This window comes from Typopeltis vanoorti, chromosome 6 (assembly GCF_054136105.1).
Source record: "Typopeltis vanoorti isolate ZY-2024b chromosome 6, IOZ_Tvanoo_1.0, whole genome shotgun sequence".
In the NCBI taxonomy this organism is placed as follows: domain Eukaryota; kingdom Metazoa; phylum Arthropoda; class Arachnida; order Uropygi; family Thelyphonidae; genus Typopeltis; species Typopeltis vanoorti.
In genome coordinates, this window is record NC_143554.1 from 105,117,276 (window position 1) to 105,132,894 (window position 15,619).

The following is a 15,619-nucleotide window of genomic DNA, read 5'->3' on the forward strand; positions in this document are numbered from 1 at the left end:
TTTCTTATGAGACAGGAATATGAAGAAAGCCGAGAAGCCTTGTTATAGTAACATAATTTGAATAGATCTAATGTACATGAGTTATCACCCCCCCTCCTCCCCCACGATGGGAAATTGTTCTTGATGCAGCTCACACTTTGTAATTTCATTTCTTTAACATAAAAAACATTCATATTTTTTCCTCTTGGTTATATTATATATTAAAGATGCTAATAAATTATATTGTTGGTTTAATCCTTTGTCCAAGCGTAAGCGAACAATGTGTATGAGTGAAGCGTTAAGTATCTTTACAACCTGGGTTACTTATCAATATAGGCTAATGACTTCATATCAGTTGCTGTTGTATTCCACAATGCAAAGTACACACATCTTTAGAGACTTGTATGATATGATGCATTAAGGGAAGGACCACTATCCAGACTGGTTTTGACCTTTATTGAGGTGTCATCAGAGGGAGCCAGTCCCAGAAGAAATACCAAGGTTGAAGTAATGCAGAAGTGACACATTTCACATATACATGTAGTCAAAAGGTGTGACACCTTATTAGTAAAATAATATGGATTAGAGATAGATGTTCATGATGTTTCATAGATTTTGGTGGTGGTGATGATTGATGTATCACTTGATGTGCACTCATTAGCCTCAAGGATTTCTGTAGCAGAAAGATCCACTTTAAAACAAAATTTTAATCACAATTCTATTCATTTTTCATATCCATGGTGTACAAAGAAAAAGCACTTTACACTGTATTAACATAACTCACACATTATTTGATTGTAAACAAACCCCACTTTCTGGAGATTTAGACATTAGTTGATATTACTTAGCATGTTTGCCAATAGATTGCTCCAGTACTGTCCATGCAATAACTCAAGTCCTAAAACTTAGGAATCACGTCACGTATGCATCCTCTTTGTGTAATGAACGTACTATAGTAAGTAAGTAAGTGGATAGCTGAAATGTGATATTCCTTTAGCAATCCGTGATGTCCATCAAAGACAATCAAGTAAGTAAGTAAGTGGATACCTGAAATGTGATATTCCTTTAGCAATCCGTGATGTCCATCAAAGACAATCACAAACATCCATGCCCATGGGAGGATTATAATTAAATATAATAACAATAGCAAATCTGGCCTTTCTGATCATTCCCTGAATAATCTACATAGAATTGACAAGGCACCTGTTGTTTACATCATACCAAAATGACATGAGCATAAATTTAAGGGGGTCTGTGAAATTCTTATCAACCACCCTAATCTTAACAATAATGGTGGTTTAAAAATGCCAATAATATGTGTGACACATATTCTACCCACTTAACCTTTTGGTCTAAGAGTTAATTATAATTAGGACTGAAAGCAATCTAGGATCGTATCTCTAATATAACACTCTTGTTAAATAATTAAATAATGGATTAGGCCACCACTTCTGCTGTATTAAAACTATCTATATGAATTTATTCTCTGATGATGTTATAAATAGAATATCGCTTGTCTTTGTATATATGTTATGGTTAAAGTGATAAATCCGGTTATTATTAATAATTAGAATTAATCACTTTAACCGGTTAAAGTGAATAATTCCTAGAGGAGTCTGGGAAATGTAATAAAAACATGTTTATAGGTTTTGTATATAGGTTTTCATTCATAATAGAAATTATAACAGCTTAGGTTAGATTAGTTTATAATGAAAAAAGTAAGGAAAGTATTTCTTTTGCACTCAATGAAATCAGAAATCATTATAAACTAACCTAACCTAACCTTCATTGGTTAGAAATCATTATAACCTAAACTAACCTAACCTAACATTTGCCAGACTCCTCTAGGAATTATTCACTTTAACCGGTTAAAGTGATTAATTCTCGTAAATTATTCACTTTAACCGGTTATTATTAATAATAACCGGATTTATCACTTTAACCGTAACATATATATATATATGTTACCTTAATATGACAGTTGAAACATCAGTAAATTAAAGTAATTATTCATAACATGGCTGTAGTCTCCATAATTTATACTAAAATGAACACATTTAATAGTGTGTGTGTGTGTGTGTGTGTGTGTGTGTGTGTGTGTGTGTGTGTGTGTGTGTGTGTGTGTGTGTGTGTGTGTGTGTGTGTGTGTGTGTTGGTCGTTCGTTCGTTCAGCTTTTGTTTGCATATTGCTTTTAGTTAGTCTTTTGAATAGAGGAATAATAATTACTATTAAATGTGCCAAGTGCTTAAAAATAAATAAATAAATAAATAAATAAAATGTAAACAGGCCAACATAAATTAATCTGCAAGAAGCAATGGTAATAATAATTACTCATAAATTTCATAACTAATTATTATTATTATTATTATTCCTGATACCTCCAAGGAGACCGAAGACTTATCGCGGGAGGACACCTACAACTGTCTCAACCACTACACCAAACCTCTACTACGAATCATCTCCATCAACACCATCTACCGTCCACCACCACAAATAGTATTTTTGTCTGTAAATTGCGTGTGTTCTGAAGGGCCGATTTGTCTGTATGGGAGATGAAAAACCCGAGTTTGTGGGAGAAAAAACCCTGCTACCTCCATATGAGATCGGCTAACTCACCTTCGATTGAAATCGTCCAGATAAAAATTCCTCCCATCATGACGAGAATCGAACTTAGGCCTATTCCAATCGAAGGGCGCAATATACCGTCGTTCTTCCAATAAATTATTCCAGTTCCATTAATGTTTTAATAAACATTTGTATGTCGCTAGGAATGAAATGCTGACTGCTTTTTATAACTAAATGCTATTTGAAAATACTTCAAATAGCATTTAGTTATAAATTTTTTGAGCTAAAACAATTCACACTGAAATACATAGGAAAAAAATTCCTTTAAGGATTAAGAGGGAAATGTAAAGATATTTGAGGATATCATTATAGTATTTTTTTTGTCTATATATATTTTTTAAAATATTTATTAATATTTAATTCAATTCTTTATATAGAAAATATTGAAAATGAATAATAGTGGATAATTTATTATTAAAAGTGATATTTTATTATTATGTTCTTATAAGTATTCAGCACAGTATTGCATATTCTATATATAATCTTGCAGAGCAGTGATGTTAAAGAAAGACTTGATGCATCCAGACTTCTGGCAAGAATGTTTTCAGATAAAGAGTCTCCTTTGGCAGTGCAGAATAAATCACTTTGGAACTGCTTCCTAGGAAGGCATGTTTTCTTCTTTCATCCCTTTAAATGATTTTTATTTACTTATCTTAATGTGAAATTTTATATATGAAATGACTGATTGTTATTAAAGCACTGTACACATTTGAGGTCTATAAAAAGGAGAATAAAAGTGCTATAATTTCACAGGAATGATATGCAATCTTTTTTTTCCCTCCTGTTCCTCATATTGAACTCCTCTATCTCCTCTCTCCCATTCTATGAAAAATCTCTTCCATGTCAACCTGATAACAAACCCTGACTAGCTTATATGCCTCAGTCATATCCCCCTTCATCCTATTCATGAGGCTTTTGCAATTTACATTCTCTCAATCTGTTCTTATTCCCCACATTGCAGAAACCACTGACCAACTTTGTGAATCTTCTCTAGACCATTTCTAACATATCCTCATCACCATGAAACTAACAAATATGTGCACAATAATTCATATTATAATCGTATAAGCCATAATTTTCCAATGTCATGTCTTCACAATTTGTTCATTGTGACTCCTGAATTTCAAGTCCTTGTCCACCACCATGCCCAGATATCTCATCTCCTCTACCTCGTTTAAAGTTTCCTCATCAAGTGGATACTTTGCATCTCATCATTGCTTACCAAATTTCAAAACCTGCCACAAGAATTTTTGGACTGGTCTTTGGTGCATCATCAAAATTGTGAGAGCAATTTTCCAAGCTTGTCCAGATTTGTGATTTGTGCACAGTTAGTAGCTGGACAGAGAGACAGTAACATTTTGAGCAAAAAAAGGAAACCAAGTATTTGACACTGAGAATATTATTGAAGTAATATGGTTATGTCCCATCCAGGAAAGGCTATGACTAAGTGTTAACCTTAGGGAAAAAACTCTAATCTTGACTGTCAAGCTGATCATTATAAGTGATAAGCAGGAAAAAAAAAAAAAAGTGACAGGGGTGGTGGAAAAAAGACAGAATTTTTATTATTTGTTTATTTTATCCCTGGAATCATGATTGATGACTTCTTTCTAACTTCAGCAAACTTCTGATATGGGATTACTAAAAACACATAGACACAATAAATTAATAATTTATTAATGCAGATATTTCAGTCTGAATGTAATGTCTTGTTTTTATCTTCAACAAATACAAGCCAATCCATGTGCTAGAGTGACACCATGCAACACATGGTAAGATATAATAATAAAAAAAAAATTTTAATTAAAATTAAATAATAGACAGAGGTTAATCCTTGCTATTAATCATGATAGGACTCTCCCAAATTTTTACTATGGAAAAATATTCGTTCCAATTTAAGTTTAGACATAAAAGTGTACAAAAGAACTTCATTACTCTCTTTGAACAGTCAGTCAAATTTGAAATCACATCAGTATCACATGCATGACTTTGATCAGAAGATATCATGATTAATGTCCACTTTGTGCTGTATCAGATCAGATTTTTCATTTTATTGATTATGTAAGATTATGTTCCTGCAATCATTTTTCAAAGTAACAATTTCAAAGAAGACAATCACACTTAACTTGTAAGGGGGAGAGAGAGAGAAAAGGAGAGGACTGTTCATCCTTCATGGAGTATGAAGGATGAACAAATGTTAAATTATATCTTTTAAGATCTTTAAAATTGATTCAGAGACTGCAATGTATAGAATTTCATCTCGCTATACAGGGTTCCTAGGAACTTACTTATAAGTATCAAACATGTTGAATGTTCCTTGAACATTCAGTGGAGCTTGAGGTGAGGCTAATCTGCAGCATGATGCTTTGGATGGTGTCATCAAGCTCGTGTGAGATCCCCAGAGTGGGAGCAGCAACATGCACTCTGTTAAATAAGAATTTGATTATGCCAATATTTTTAGAAGAATGATGGGCTGAATCTTGTTGTAAATAAAGATTGGTCGATTGGTAGAGCCTCTGCTACTAATGGCTCAGTTAAGTAAGTTTGAGCGCGGTTAGTAGTTGGAAGGGGACCAATCGTTCGATGCTGTTGGCACACTCTCCCTCGATGAGTCTTTGGACTCCCTGGAGGTGTCTAATAATAATCATCTTCATCATGCGTATCAAGGATTTAGGCCTAGCATGGCCTGTTCCGGCCTTAGAAGTCATCATTGAATCGTTTATGAGGACGTCCTGGTTTTCTTTTTCCTAATGGCTTGTACTTTAAGGCTTGTTTTGGTAATCTTTCTGTTTTCATTCTTTGAACGTGTTCCATCCATTTATGTTTATATTTTTTAATTTTTTCTATTACTGGTTCTTGGTTTAATTCTTTCATAATATCTTCATTTCTTTTGTGATCAAATAGGGTATACTTTGCAGTATACATGCAGTACAGTCTAATAATAATAATGTAATGGCCTGTGAAGATAGGTTAACAATGAGCTGAAGTTGTTAATACACCAGTTGTGACAATGTTCAAGAAAGTTAATTTTTGTTCTTTTCTTTTCTTTTTCCATCGTGAAATTGATGTGTGGATATAGGCAGTTAATTTTTGGTAGGAAGGCAGGGTATTGATGGTTGAGATGTGAGCCAAATAATGTAAGCATCATCCAAAAGTTAAACAGCCACCCAAAAGGTAGATTATAGTTGTAGTGAGAGAATAAAGAGTCTTCAAGATTTTCCAAGTAGAAATTAGCTAAGCTAGGAGGAAAAGGACTCTCACACCTTCAGAGTCAGTTTCCTGCAGATAAAGTAGCCTGAGTGAATGACAAAAAACACTTTGACAATGTCTAGAGGGAACTCCTGTGATAACAACTGGAGAGTGTCACTCCCCATTTTATTTTTTTTTATCATACCATGTTATATGACATCGTTTTTTTTATGTTAAAGGGAATAACAACACATCATTGTTGCTCCACCTTTTGAATTGTTTGTACACTGATGATGATCTGTTAGACTAAATTGAAATATTTTAGTAGCAAGGCTTATACCTTGGTCAGACATAACTGGTAATTAGTTTACGGAATTAACAACACATATAAAGTATATTAATTAAAGGTAACTTTAATGAATAACTTCTATATTTCGGCAACGTCACGCTGCCATCTTCAGGAACCTAAAGATATGGTATGTGCACGCAGGCACTCACAAAGCAAATGAGGAAGAAAGCAAGAAACTAATATTGTTCCTAAAGTCCTAATGGTGCCCTCTAGTGGGCTAATTTGGTAGTCTTGGCAGTTGGGCTGAAGTTCTCATAATGTAAGTCTCCCAAATTTGGGGTAGCTTCATGCACCCAAATTTGTTAAGGTTAGGAACGTTTTTTAGAGCTGCTGAAGTTCTTTGAATAATCTTTCGTATTTAAACTTGCTGCAATGTATTATTTTTGTTTTCTTCCAACGAATTTTATGGTGGGTATCTAAGGCATGGTCTGCCAGCCCAGAGCGGCTGTACTGGTGAAACCGGATGTAGTCTTTGCGTTCTGAAATCCTGATATTTGTTGTTCTGCCTGTTTGGCCAAAGTAGGACAATTTGCAGCTGCAAGGAACTGGTATACACCAGTTAGGTGTAGGGGAAGTGGTTGGTCTTTGGTAGAGCGGATAAGGGATGCCAACTTTTTATATGATCTGTAACAAGAAGTAAGGTCATATTTTTTGAGGATATTGGTTATTTTCTCAGAGGTGCCCTGGATGTAGGGGATGGTGATAGACTTGGTGTAATCTTTATTGTGGAGGGGGGTTGTGGTTTACTGGCTTTAGTATTTTTTGGGGTTATAGCCATTGGCTAAGAAAATGTTGAGGATGTGGTTTAGTTCAGTAGTTAGGGCCTTGTCATCTGAGCAGATTAATTTTGCCCTATTATATAGTGTTTTTATAACCCCATATTGTTGTGAGGGGGGAGAAATTGCTGGTGAATGTATCTGCCAGTATGGGTGGGTTTTCTGTAAACTGAGAAAACCAACAATCCATCAAGCTGGCGGGTGATTAAAGTGTCTAGGAAGGGGAGAGTGTTGTTTTCCTCTTTTTCTAAGGTGAACTGGACTCTGGGGTGTTGGTTGTTTAAGTGTGTTAGGAAGGAGTGGAGTGAGTCTGAGCCATGTGGCCAAATAGCGAACACATCATCCACGTAACAAAGCCAAATAGTGGGTTTTTGTGGGGCGGAGTTTAAGGCTTTCTCTTCAATGGTCTCCATAAAGAAATTGGCCGAGGGTGGGGAAAGTGGTGAACCGTGGCTGTCCCCTCTATCTGTTTGTAGAACTTTCCTTGCCAAACGAAATAGCCTGAGTTCATTGTGAACTGAAATAGGGCTGAGATATCAGGAGGAAACTTGGCTTGGATGAGCTCTAAGGTTTCTTTGAGTGGGACATTAGTGAATAGGGAGGGGACGTCAAAACTGACCATTATGTCAGTGTGTTGGAGTGAGAGGTTTTCTATACTGGCTTTAAAGTGGGCTGAGTTTTTTATGTGTGATGGTGTATTGCCAGTATAGTGTGTGAGCGTTTTGGCTAAATGTTTGGCTAATTTATATGTGGGGGGAATCGATGCCATCCACTATGGGACGTAATGGCACATTTTGTTTATGTATTTTTGGGAGTCCATATAATCGGGGGGGGGGGGGGGTCTAGAGTTATAAGGTTTCAGTTTGTTAGTGACTTCCACAGGCCAAGAAGTGACTTTCTTAAGTAGTCTGTGGAGAGTTCTAATCTGTGAGCTGGTAGGATTATATTCAATAGGGAGGTAAGTGGTACGGTCTAGTACTAAAGTATTAAGCTTACCTTTGTAGTCCTTTTGATTTAGCACCCTGGGCACCTCTGAGAAAATAACCAATATCCTCAAAAAATATGACCTTACTTCTCGTTACAGACCATATAAAAAGTTGGGCATCCCTTATCTGCTCTACCAAAGACCAACCACTTCCCCTAGACCTACCTGGTGTATACCAGGTCCCTTGCAGCTGCAAATTGTCCTACTTTGGCCAAACAGGCAGAACAACAAATATCAGGATTTCAGAACGCAAAGACTACATCCGGTTTCGCCAGTACAGCCGCTCTGGGCTGGCAGACCATGCCTTAGATACCCACCATAAAATTCGTTGGAAGAAAACAAAAATAATACATCGCAGCAAGTTTAAATACGAAAGATTATTCAAAGAATCTTCAGCAGCTCTAAAAAACATTCCTAATATCAACAAATTTGGGTGCATGAAACTACCCCAAATTTGGGAGACTTACATTATGAGAACTTCAGCCCAACTGCCAAGACTACCAAATTAGCCCACCAGAGGGCACCATTAGGACTTTAGGAACAATATTAGTTTCTTGCTTTCTTCCTCATTTGCTTTGTGAGTGCCTGCGTGCACATACCATATCTTTATGTTCCTGAAGATGGCAGCGTGACGTTGCCGAAATATAGAAGTTATTCATTAAAGTTACCTTTAATTAATATACTTTATATGCATTGTTAATTCCGTAAACTAATTACCAGTTAAATTGAAATAGTAGCTGTATTAATAATTTTTTATTAATTTCTTGTTTATACATGTTTCTATTAATCCTTTACTATGTCACAAGTACTATTAAAAACACATTTAACTTTTTAATAACTGAAGGCATAATTACATTGTATAACACTGTCCCATTATACCTTCAGGTATCTACCTGGCCAATTGCTCTACTACTGTGGTTGGATAAATGAGGGATTACTGTATAACAGCTGTATGAAATATAAAGGAACTATGAAATTATTCTATGTACTCTGGTATTAAATTGAATTGCTGTTCTTCATTTGAAATTTGAAGGTATATTTATTTTTTTTCTGATGCGAAGCCAGAGGCATGTTAATGTTATACTTATAGTAACAGTGAGAACATAGAGAAGGAGCATGAGAGAGAGAGAGAGAAAAATGCTCAAAATAGAGAACTTAAGGAGAAAATTCAATGATTTTGGAAATGAATATTTATTAAAGATTTGCTGCTAAAAATCTTTTTAAGGATTAAGCAGAAAATCCTTTCTTCAGATATGTCTTGTCTGCAGATAATATTCAGATTGAGATATAATTATTCAGTGAGGTGAGGCTAATCTGCAGCATGAAGCTTTGGATGGTGTCATCATAATTCATATGCAAACTGAAATTATTTATGAGAAAAGTGTCATCCCATATTATTTATTGAATACATAAATAATTTTTTTTAATTAAAAAAACTTTTTTATGTGTAGTTTTCACTGACACAAAAGGTTATTATAAATCTATGGTACATTTTATACTGTGGGTGAGATAGGAATTTTTTTTTTATTTTTCCATTTTTATCAGTTTTTATATATATATATATATATATATATATATATATATATATATATATATATATATATATTACATAGTCAAGAAACCCTCTAGAGACCAAACATGGAAATTTTTTAAGTCACTTCAGGCCTCCAGTAAGTGGGGAGGTGGTCTCACACAGGGCAATGAAATTCATCTCCTGCCTAAAAATGAGAAATAAATATATAAATAAATAATGATGGTTTAATGATAATTAACAAAAGGAATTCCTGAAATATTATTCTAAGTCATTCTGATATGTTGCTACTAGCATTCCATTGGTGAAATATTTTGTGCACACATGCATTTATTTATTTATTTTTTTTTTTTTTGTTTCTTTTTATGTGGCTCCCACCCATGAAAGATTGTAAAGGTTATCTATTTTTATTAATTACATATATATCTTTTTCGTAATTTTAATTCATTTTTTACATAATCCAGAAACCCTGCTTTTGAGACCAAACTTGGAACTTTTCCTGCTTCAGCATTCAGTAAGCAGGGTAGTGGTCTAATGCTTGGAAAAAAAATTATCTCATAAGAACAAGCCACACTTGTGCAAGAAGTTTATTATGTATTTCTCTTATTCTTCATTTGGAGATAGGAACTATTTTCTATACTTTTAATAATCTGGAAGTTAAGTGCTTGCCAGAGGATAATTTATTCTTTCCTCATATTGGCAAAGATAAATGAATGCTATTTTACAACAGTAGTCACAAATCATTTGTTGTTGTCTAAAAGAAGTCTGAAGAATTGTAATGTTCATATAAGTTACTGAGCTGATATTTTTGGATTTGTGGAAATTTTATAATTGACAATTATTTATTGTTTATTTGTAAATAAATGATTGCATTTTGTTGAATGGTTATGTATTTCCAAAACCAGATATAAACCTGATTTTGATGATAGACAAAACTGTTCTTTTCTTTATTATTCTGATAAATGAATGATATAGAGAATTAATTAAATGATAACAACCAAGGAAGAATTTTTACAGACTGATCCAAGAGAAACTGGTAATCCAATTACAGAGTGGAAGACAGACCATAAGATTGCAGTGTGTTGCAAAATTCTTGATGCCAAATCCTATTAAATGCTTTGGAAACATTAAGTGCCGCACAATTTTATGATTTCAATGTGAGGTTAATGTAAATCATGGTGTAATCTCACTTTAAAACTATTCTCTAGTACAAACTGTTCTAACTGCTGATTTTGAAATTAAGTATATGCTATGTTTATAACTTATTTTAACGGTATTACAACATCAAATGAACTAAATAAAAATAGTGTTTATTAATTTGCTTGTTTTTTGCTGAATATCAAAGCAGTACACCTCTTCAGAGCGCAAAACAGCATGCTACATTTTATACACGACAACGAACAAGTGAAACAATTCAAATTTAACAGATAAAAGATAAAGTCCTAATATGGCACCCTCTATATTGTAAAAAAAAAAGTATTTCAGATGCGTGGTAGTTTATCTTAAGATAACAGCATCCCAAATTTTTGACAATTAATGCAAAAATACTTGTTCAGGTTAGGAGAGTAGTTCATAGCCATGGCTGACTTTAAAAATAATCTTTCTGACATGTAACAACTTCTATATAGTACATGGGTTTTCTTCCATCTAATCCTGTTTGAAGGTTTGTCCATAACATGGTCTGCCAGTCCAGACTTGCCATAATAATGTTAGTGAATGTACTTTTTATGTTCTTCTAGGCAGATGTTAGCAGAGCTTCATGTCTGTGCATAGTAGTCCAAGTCACAGGGAACTTCATCCACTCCAGAACATGCAATGAGATGGTTTTTTATCCTTTGGAGAGCAGATCAGAGTTGCTAATTTAACATGTGGTTTGAATGTGGTGCAAAAATCATATTTTATATATTTTATAGTACTTTGGCTATCATTTCGAAAATACTTGGACATCATAGGGAATAAGAATAGTGGGAATAAGAATAAAAATTGTTCTTGTGTGTTTTAGAGGGAGAAGTAAAAGGACCATGCAGTATTTTATCTATTTTGTAGAAGCTGTAGCCATTGGCCAGGAAAGTATGGTGAAGATATTAAGTTCTGTGTAAGAGCCGCATCATTAAAACAAATAGCCCTTGCTGTGTGTAAGTGTTTTTAGAATGCCATACCGTTGAGATGGATGTTGATGTGATTGTTTATTTAGATATTTCCTGTGTGTGTTGGCTCTTTATAAATGCAAAAAGATAGTGAATCATCTGAAAGGTGGGTGGCTAATGTGTCAAGAAAAGGCAAAACATTTATTAAATTCTTTTTTCTACTGCAAAATGAACTTTTGGGTATTGTCATTTTAATACCATTAATATAAGTTATGAATAACGTTCAGCACCTAAGCTTGTCTATTAGATAGGTACATTGGTGTCTGCAGAACATTTTTTTTTGGGGGGGGAAGCTGCTTGGAGTCAAATAATTACATCAATAAATTTATATTTAATTAATTTTTTTTTTTTCAAAGTAGATTATAGAATACAGTATTACATCAACACCAAAGCACACACATAACGTATATAAATTTATAATATAAAGGAAACAAGAATTATATATATCATCATTATCAGCTATTGTCGATCCACTGCTGGATGAAAGCCTTTCCAAGATTACTCCAGAACTCTCTGTCCATGGCTCTTGGCTCCCCCTTCCCATGTCACTCCTACAAATCTGATGATATCATCAATCCACTGTGATTCAGGTTGGCGTTATGGTCATTTTTCCTCTCGTGGAATCCAATCCAGTACTACTTTTGTCCAACATTGATCTTGCCTTTGAGCAATATGCCCAGCCTATTGCCACTTCAGATGTTTCACTCTTCCTATGATCAAATTTTGTTTTATTTCTTACCCATGTATTCCTTTTGTGATCCAATCTACCAAGCATACTTCTTTCCATACTAAATTATGTTGTTCTTAATTTTTGAATTTTCTTTGTATTCAGTGTCCATATTTCACAGCCATATGTCAGTATAGGAAGAATACATTGGTTAAAAACTTTTCTCTTCAGGCATAATGGTAGTTGGCTTTTGAATGTTGAATGTAATTTTCCAAATGCTTTCCACCCAAGTATCGTGCACCTTTTAATTTTGTCAATGATATTTATTTCCATTGATATTTGTTGTCCTAAGTATATGTAATGATCTACTTGTTTAATTTCCTCATTATTGATTTTTATTATTTCTGGTTGGACATAGCTCAAAGAAGAACCAAGTGAACATAACTTGGTTCTTCTTTAGGTTTATCTTTAGGCCAGCTGTTTTGCTGCAATTTGGAGTTCATAGATACAAGTCTGTAATTCATGCACAGTTGAAATAAAGATAACTATGTCATCTGCAAAGCATTAATGGCTTAAATATCTTCTATTTATCTTCAGACCTTTCCCTTCCCAATCAAGAAGTTCGAATATTTCTTCTAGGCATGCTGTGAAAAATTTTGGAGATATATTGTGTCACCCTGTCTTATATCTCTCTGTATTTCCGCAGTAGAGATGTTTCCATTGGAATGAATTGGTGTATGCTGATTTCATGGTCTTGATGTATGGTTCCTCCACTTGTTGGTTTTGTAATGCTTTAAGTATCGCACAAGTTTTAAGTGAATCAAATGCTTTCTCATAGTCAATAAACCCAAGACACAGTGGTAATTGATATTCATTACACCATTCAATAATCTGCTGTACAACTTGAATGTGGTCCATTGTACTAAAGCCCCTTCGAAAGCCTGCATGTTCTTTTGGTATGTACTAGGTCTAGAGTCGCACAAAGCCTATGAGCTAAGACTTTTGTAAACACTTTGTAAACCACTGATAGTAGACTGATAGGTTGGTAGTCCGTCAAGTCTTCTACCTCACTATCTCACCTTTTGTATGTCTGATAGAGATTCATCTCTATCAGACAGTGAATAGCGATGAATCTTTTGACTCCATGGAGGCCTGAATAATAATAAATAATAATAAAAATTTTGTCTTGTTTCTGTTCTTTGGTACCAGCTATTTCAAGTGAGCATTGTAAAAGGTTTTGGATAATAATGTCATTACTTTCTGATAGATCAGCATTGTCATCTATAATGAATGTTTAAATATGTTGTTTAGTTCATTTTGGAATATATCTTTTCTAATATTGAGTTTGTGTACATCTATGTTTTGCTTTGATCTTCGAAACCTTTTTTCTTCTTTCTTTTTGCTAGTTCATTTGGATTTTACTGCGTACCATGCAATGGTCACGTCTAATGTTTAAAGTGTTTATAACAGAGCAGTCTTGAAATATTTTTTCTTATTGCTGAGGATAAAGTCAATTTCACTAGTTTTTATCATTTGGACTTTTCCATGTCCACTTTTCTATGTGTTTTTTTCTTGAAAAAGGAATTCATGATATACGGGTTTTCTTTTTCTGCAAATTCTATTAACCTTGCTCCTCTGTCATTTCTCATGGCATATCCAAAATTTCCCATTGAGCTTTCATCTGAATGTTGTATACCAATTCTAGCATTAAAGTCTCCCATTACAATTCTGAAATGATTTTTCCATTATTGTATAGTGGGATACATCATGATAGAAGGTGTGTGTGTGTGTTGTGTGTGTATATATATATATGTGTATGTGTATATGTGTGTATATATATATGTGTGTATGTGTATATGTGTGTGTGTATATATATATGTGTATGTGTGTATATGTATGTGTATATATATATATATGTGTATACACATACACATATATATATGTGTATGTGTGTATATGTGTGTGTGTGTGTGTATAGATAGATTTTTTATTTTTATTTAACTTGATAAAATATACATTGGAAGATAGTCAACAAAAGGACTATTTACATATTATAAGTACAGTTACACCCCAAGTTACGTAACATGCAACTTACGTAAATTTGCAGTTACATAATACATCTACTAGCACATGTGAGCATGTTTTCGGCTTTGCACAGGTGTGTCTTTGACAGCACTATTGCAGTACAGTAGTAGATGCCTCGCACAGTTATCTCAGTCACTTGTTATCACTGCTAATTTCATTTTTTTTTTACCCTTAAAATGCAATGCAAACATAAAACTGAATGCTCTGGAAATAAATCTAAAAACCAAAGGTCTGCAAATACTTTAGAAGAAAAATTGAAAATAATTCATATGTATGAAGGCAGGTAAATTCTATCAACAATAGCTCAGGAAATAAATCGACCTATTTCGACAGTGAATACAATAGTGAAGGATAAAGTTCGCATTGTTGAAAGCATGAAAGGTGCACTAGTGTTGAAAGGCACAATTATTACCAAGAAGAGGCTGGGCCCGATATCAGAGATGGAGAAATTGTTGTCTCACTGGATAGATGATCTGGCACAAAAGCGGATACCGTTAAGTTTACAGATTATCCAGGAGAGTGCTATCTACTTATATAAGGATTTAAAAGAGCAGGCCGGCATCACAGACACAGAGAGTACATTTAAAGCTAGTGCTGGATGGTTCGTGGGATGCCATTCACGACAAAGTCAAGATGACAACTCAGACGACCCCGAGTACCCTCAGCCTTCAACATTGAAAGTGGTAAAACTTCCCGCAGAACAGCATTCCTTAGAACAGCCAACTTGCCATCACATGACATTTTTTTATTTGAAAAGTGAATATTCAATTTGTTTTACAGTATGTATATTATTCAAATACAATTGATACGTTTTTTTATAATTGAATTTTTTTTAATCACTCCAAAAGTGAAAAATATTAAAAATAGAAAATATCTGATTAATCGCAATAAAAAATTAATGTAAGACAGCGGTATGAGTAGCCATTGAACATTTTATTGTATGTATGTATGTATATTATTCAAATATAATTGATACATTTTTTTATAATTGAATTTTTTTTTAATCACCCCAAATATGAAAAATATTAAAAATGGAAAATAACTGATTAATTGCAAAAAAAAAAATTGATGTAAGACAGCAGTATTAGTAGCCATTGAACATTTTATTGTATGCATGTATGTATATTATTCAAATACAATTGATACATTTTTTTATAATTGAATTTTTTTTTTAATCACCCCAAAAATGAAAAATATTAAAAATGAAAAATATCTGATTAATTGCAAAAAAAAATTAATGTAAGACAGCGGTATGAGTAGCCATTGAACATTTTATTGTATATATGTA

General features: G+C 33.6%; 1 protein-coding gene across 1 annotated transcript in view; it reads left to right on the top strand.

The window, feature by feature from the left end:
- The window catches only part of LOC150105771 (sister chromatid cohesion protein PDS5 homolog B-like), a 699,562-nt gene that overhangs the window by 195,027 nt on the left and 488,916 nt on the right, over positions 1-15,619 (top strand). The window contains exon 9 of the mRNA XM_090394553.1: positions 3,096-3,211. Coding sequence (XP_090250679.1) covers positions 3,096-3,211 — 116 coding nt within the window. The remainder of the gene's footprint in view (positions 1-3,095; positions 3,212-15,619) is intronic.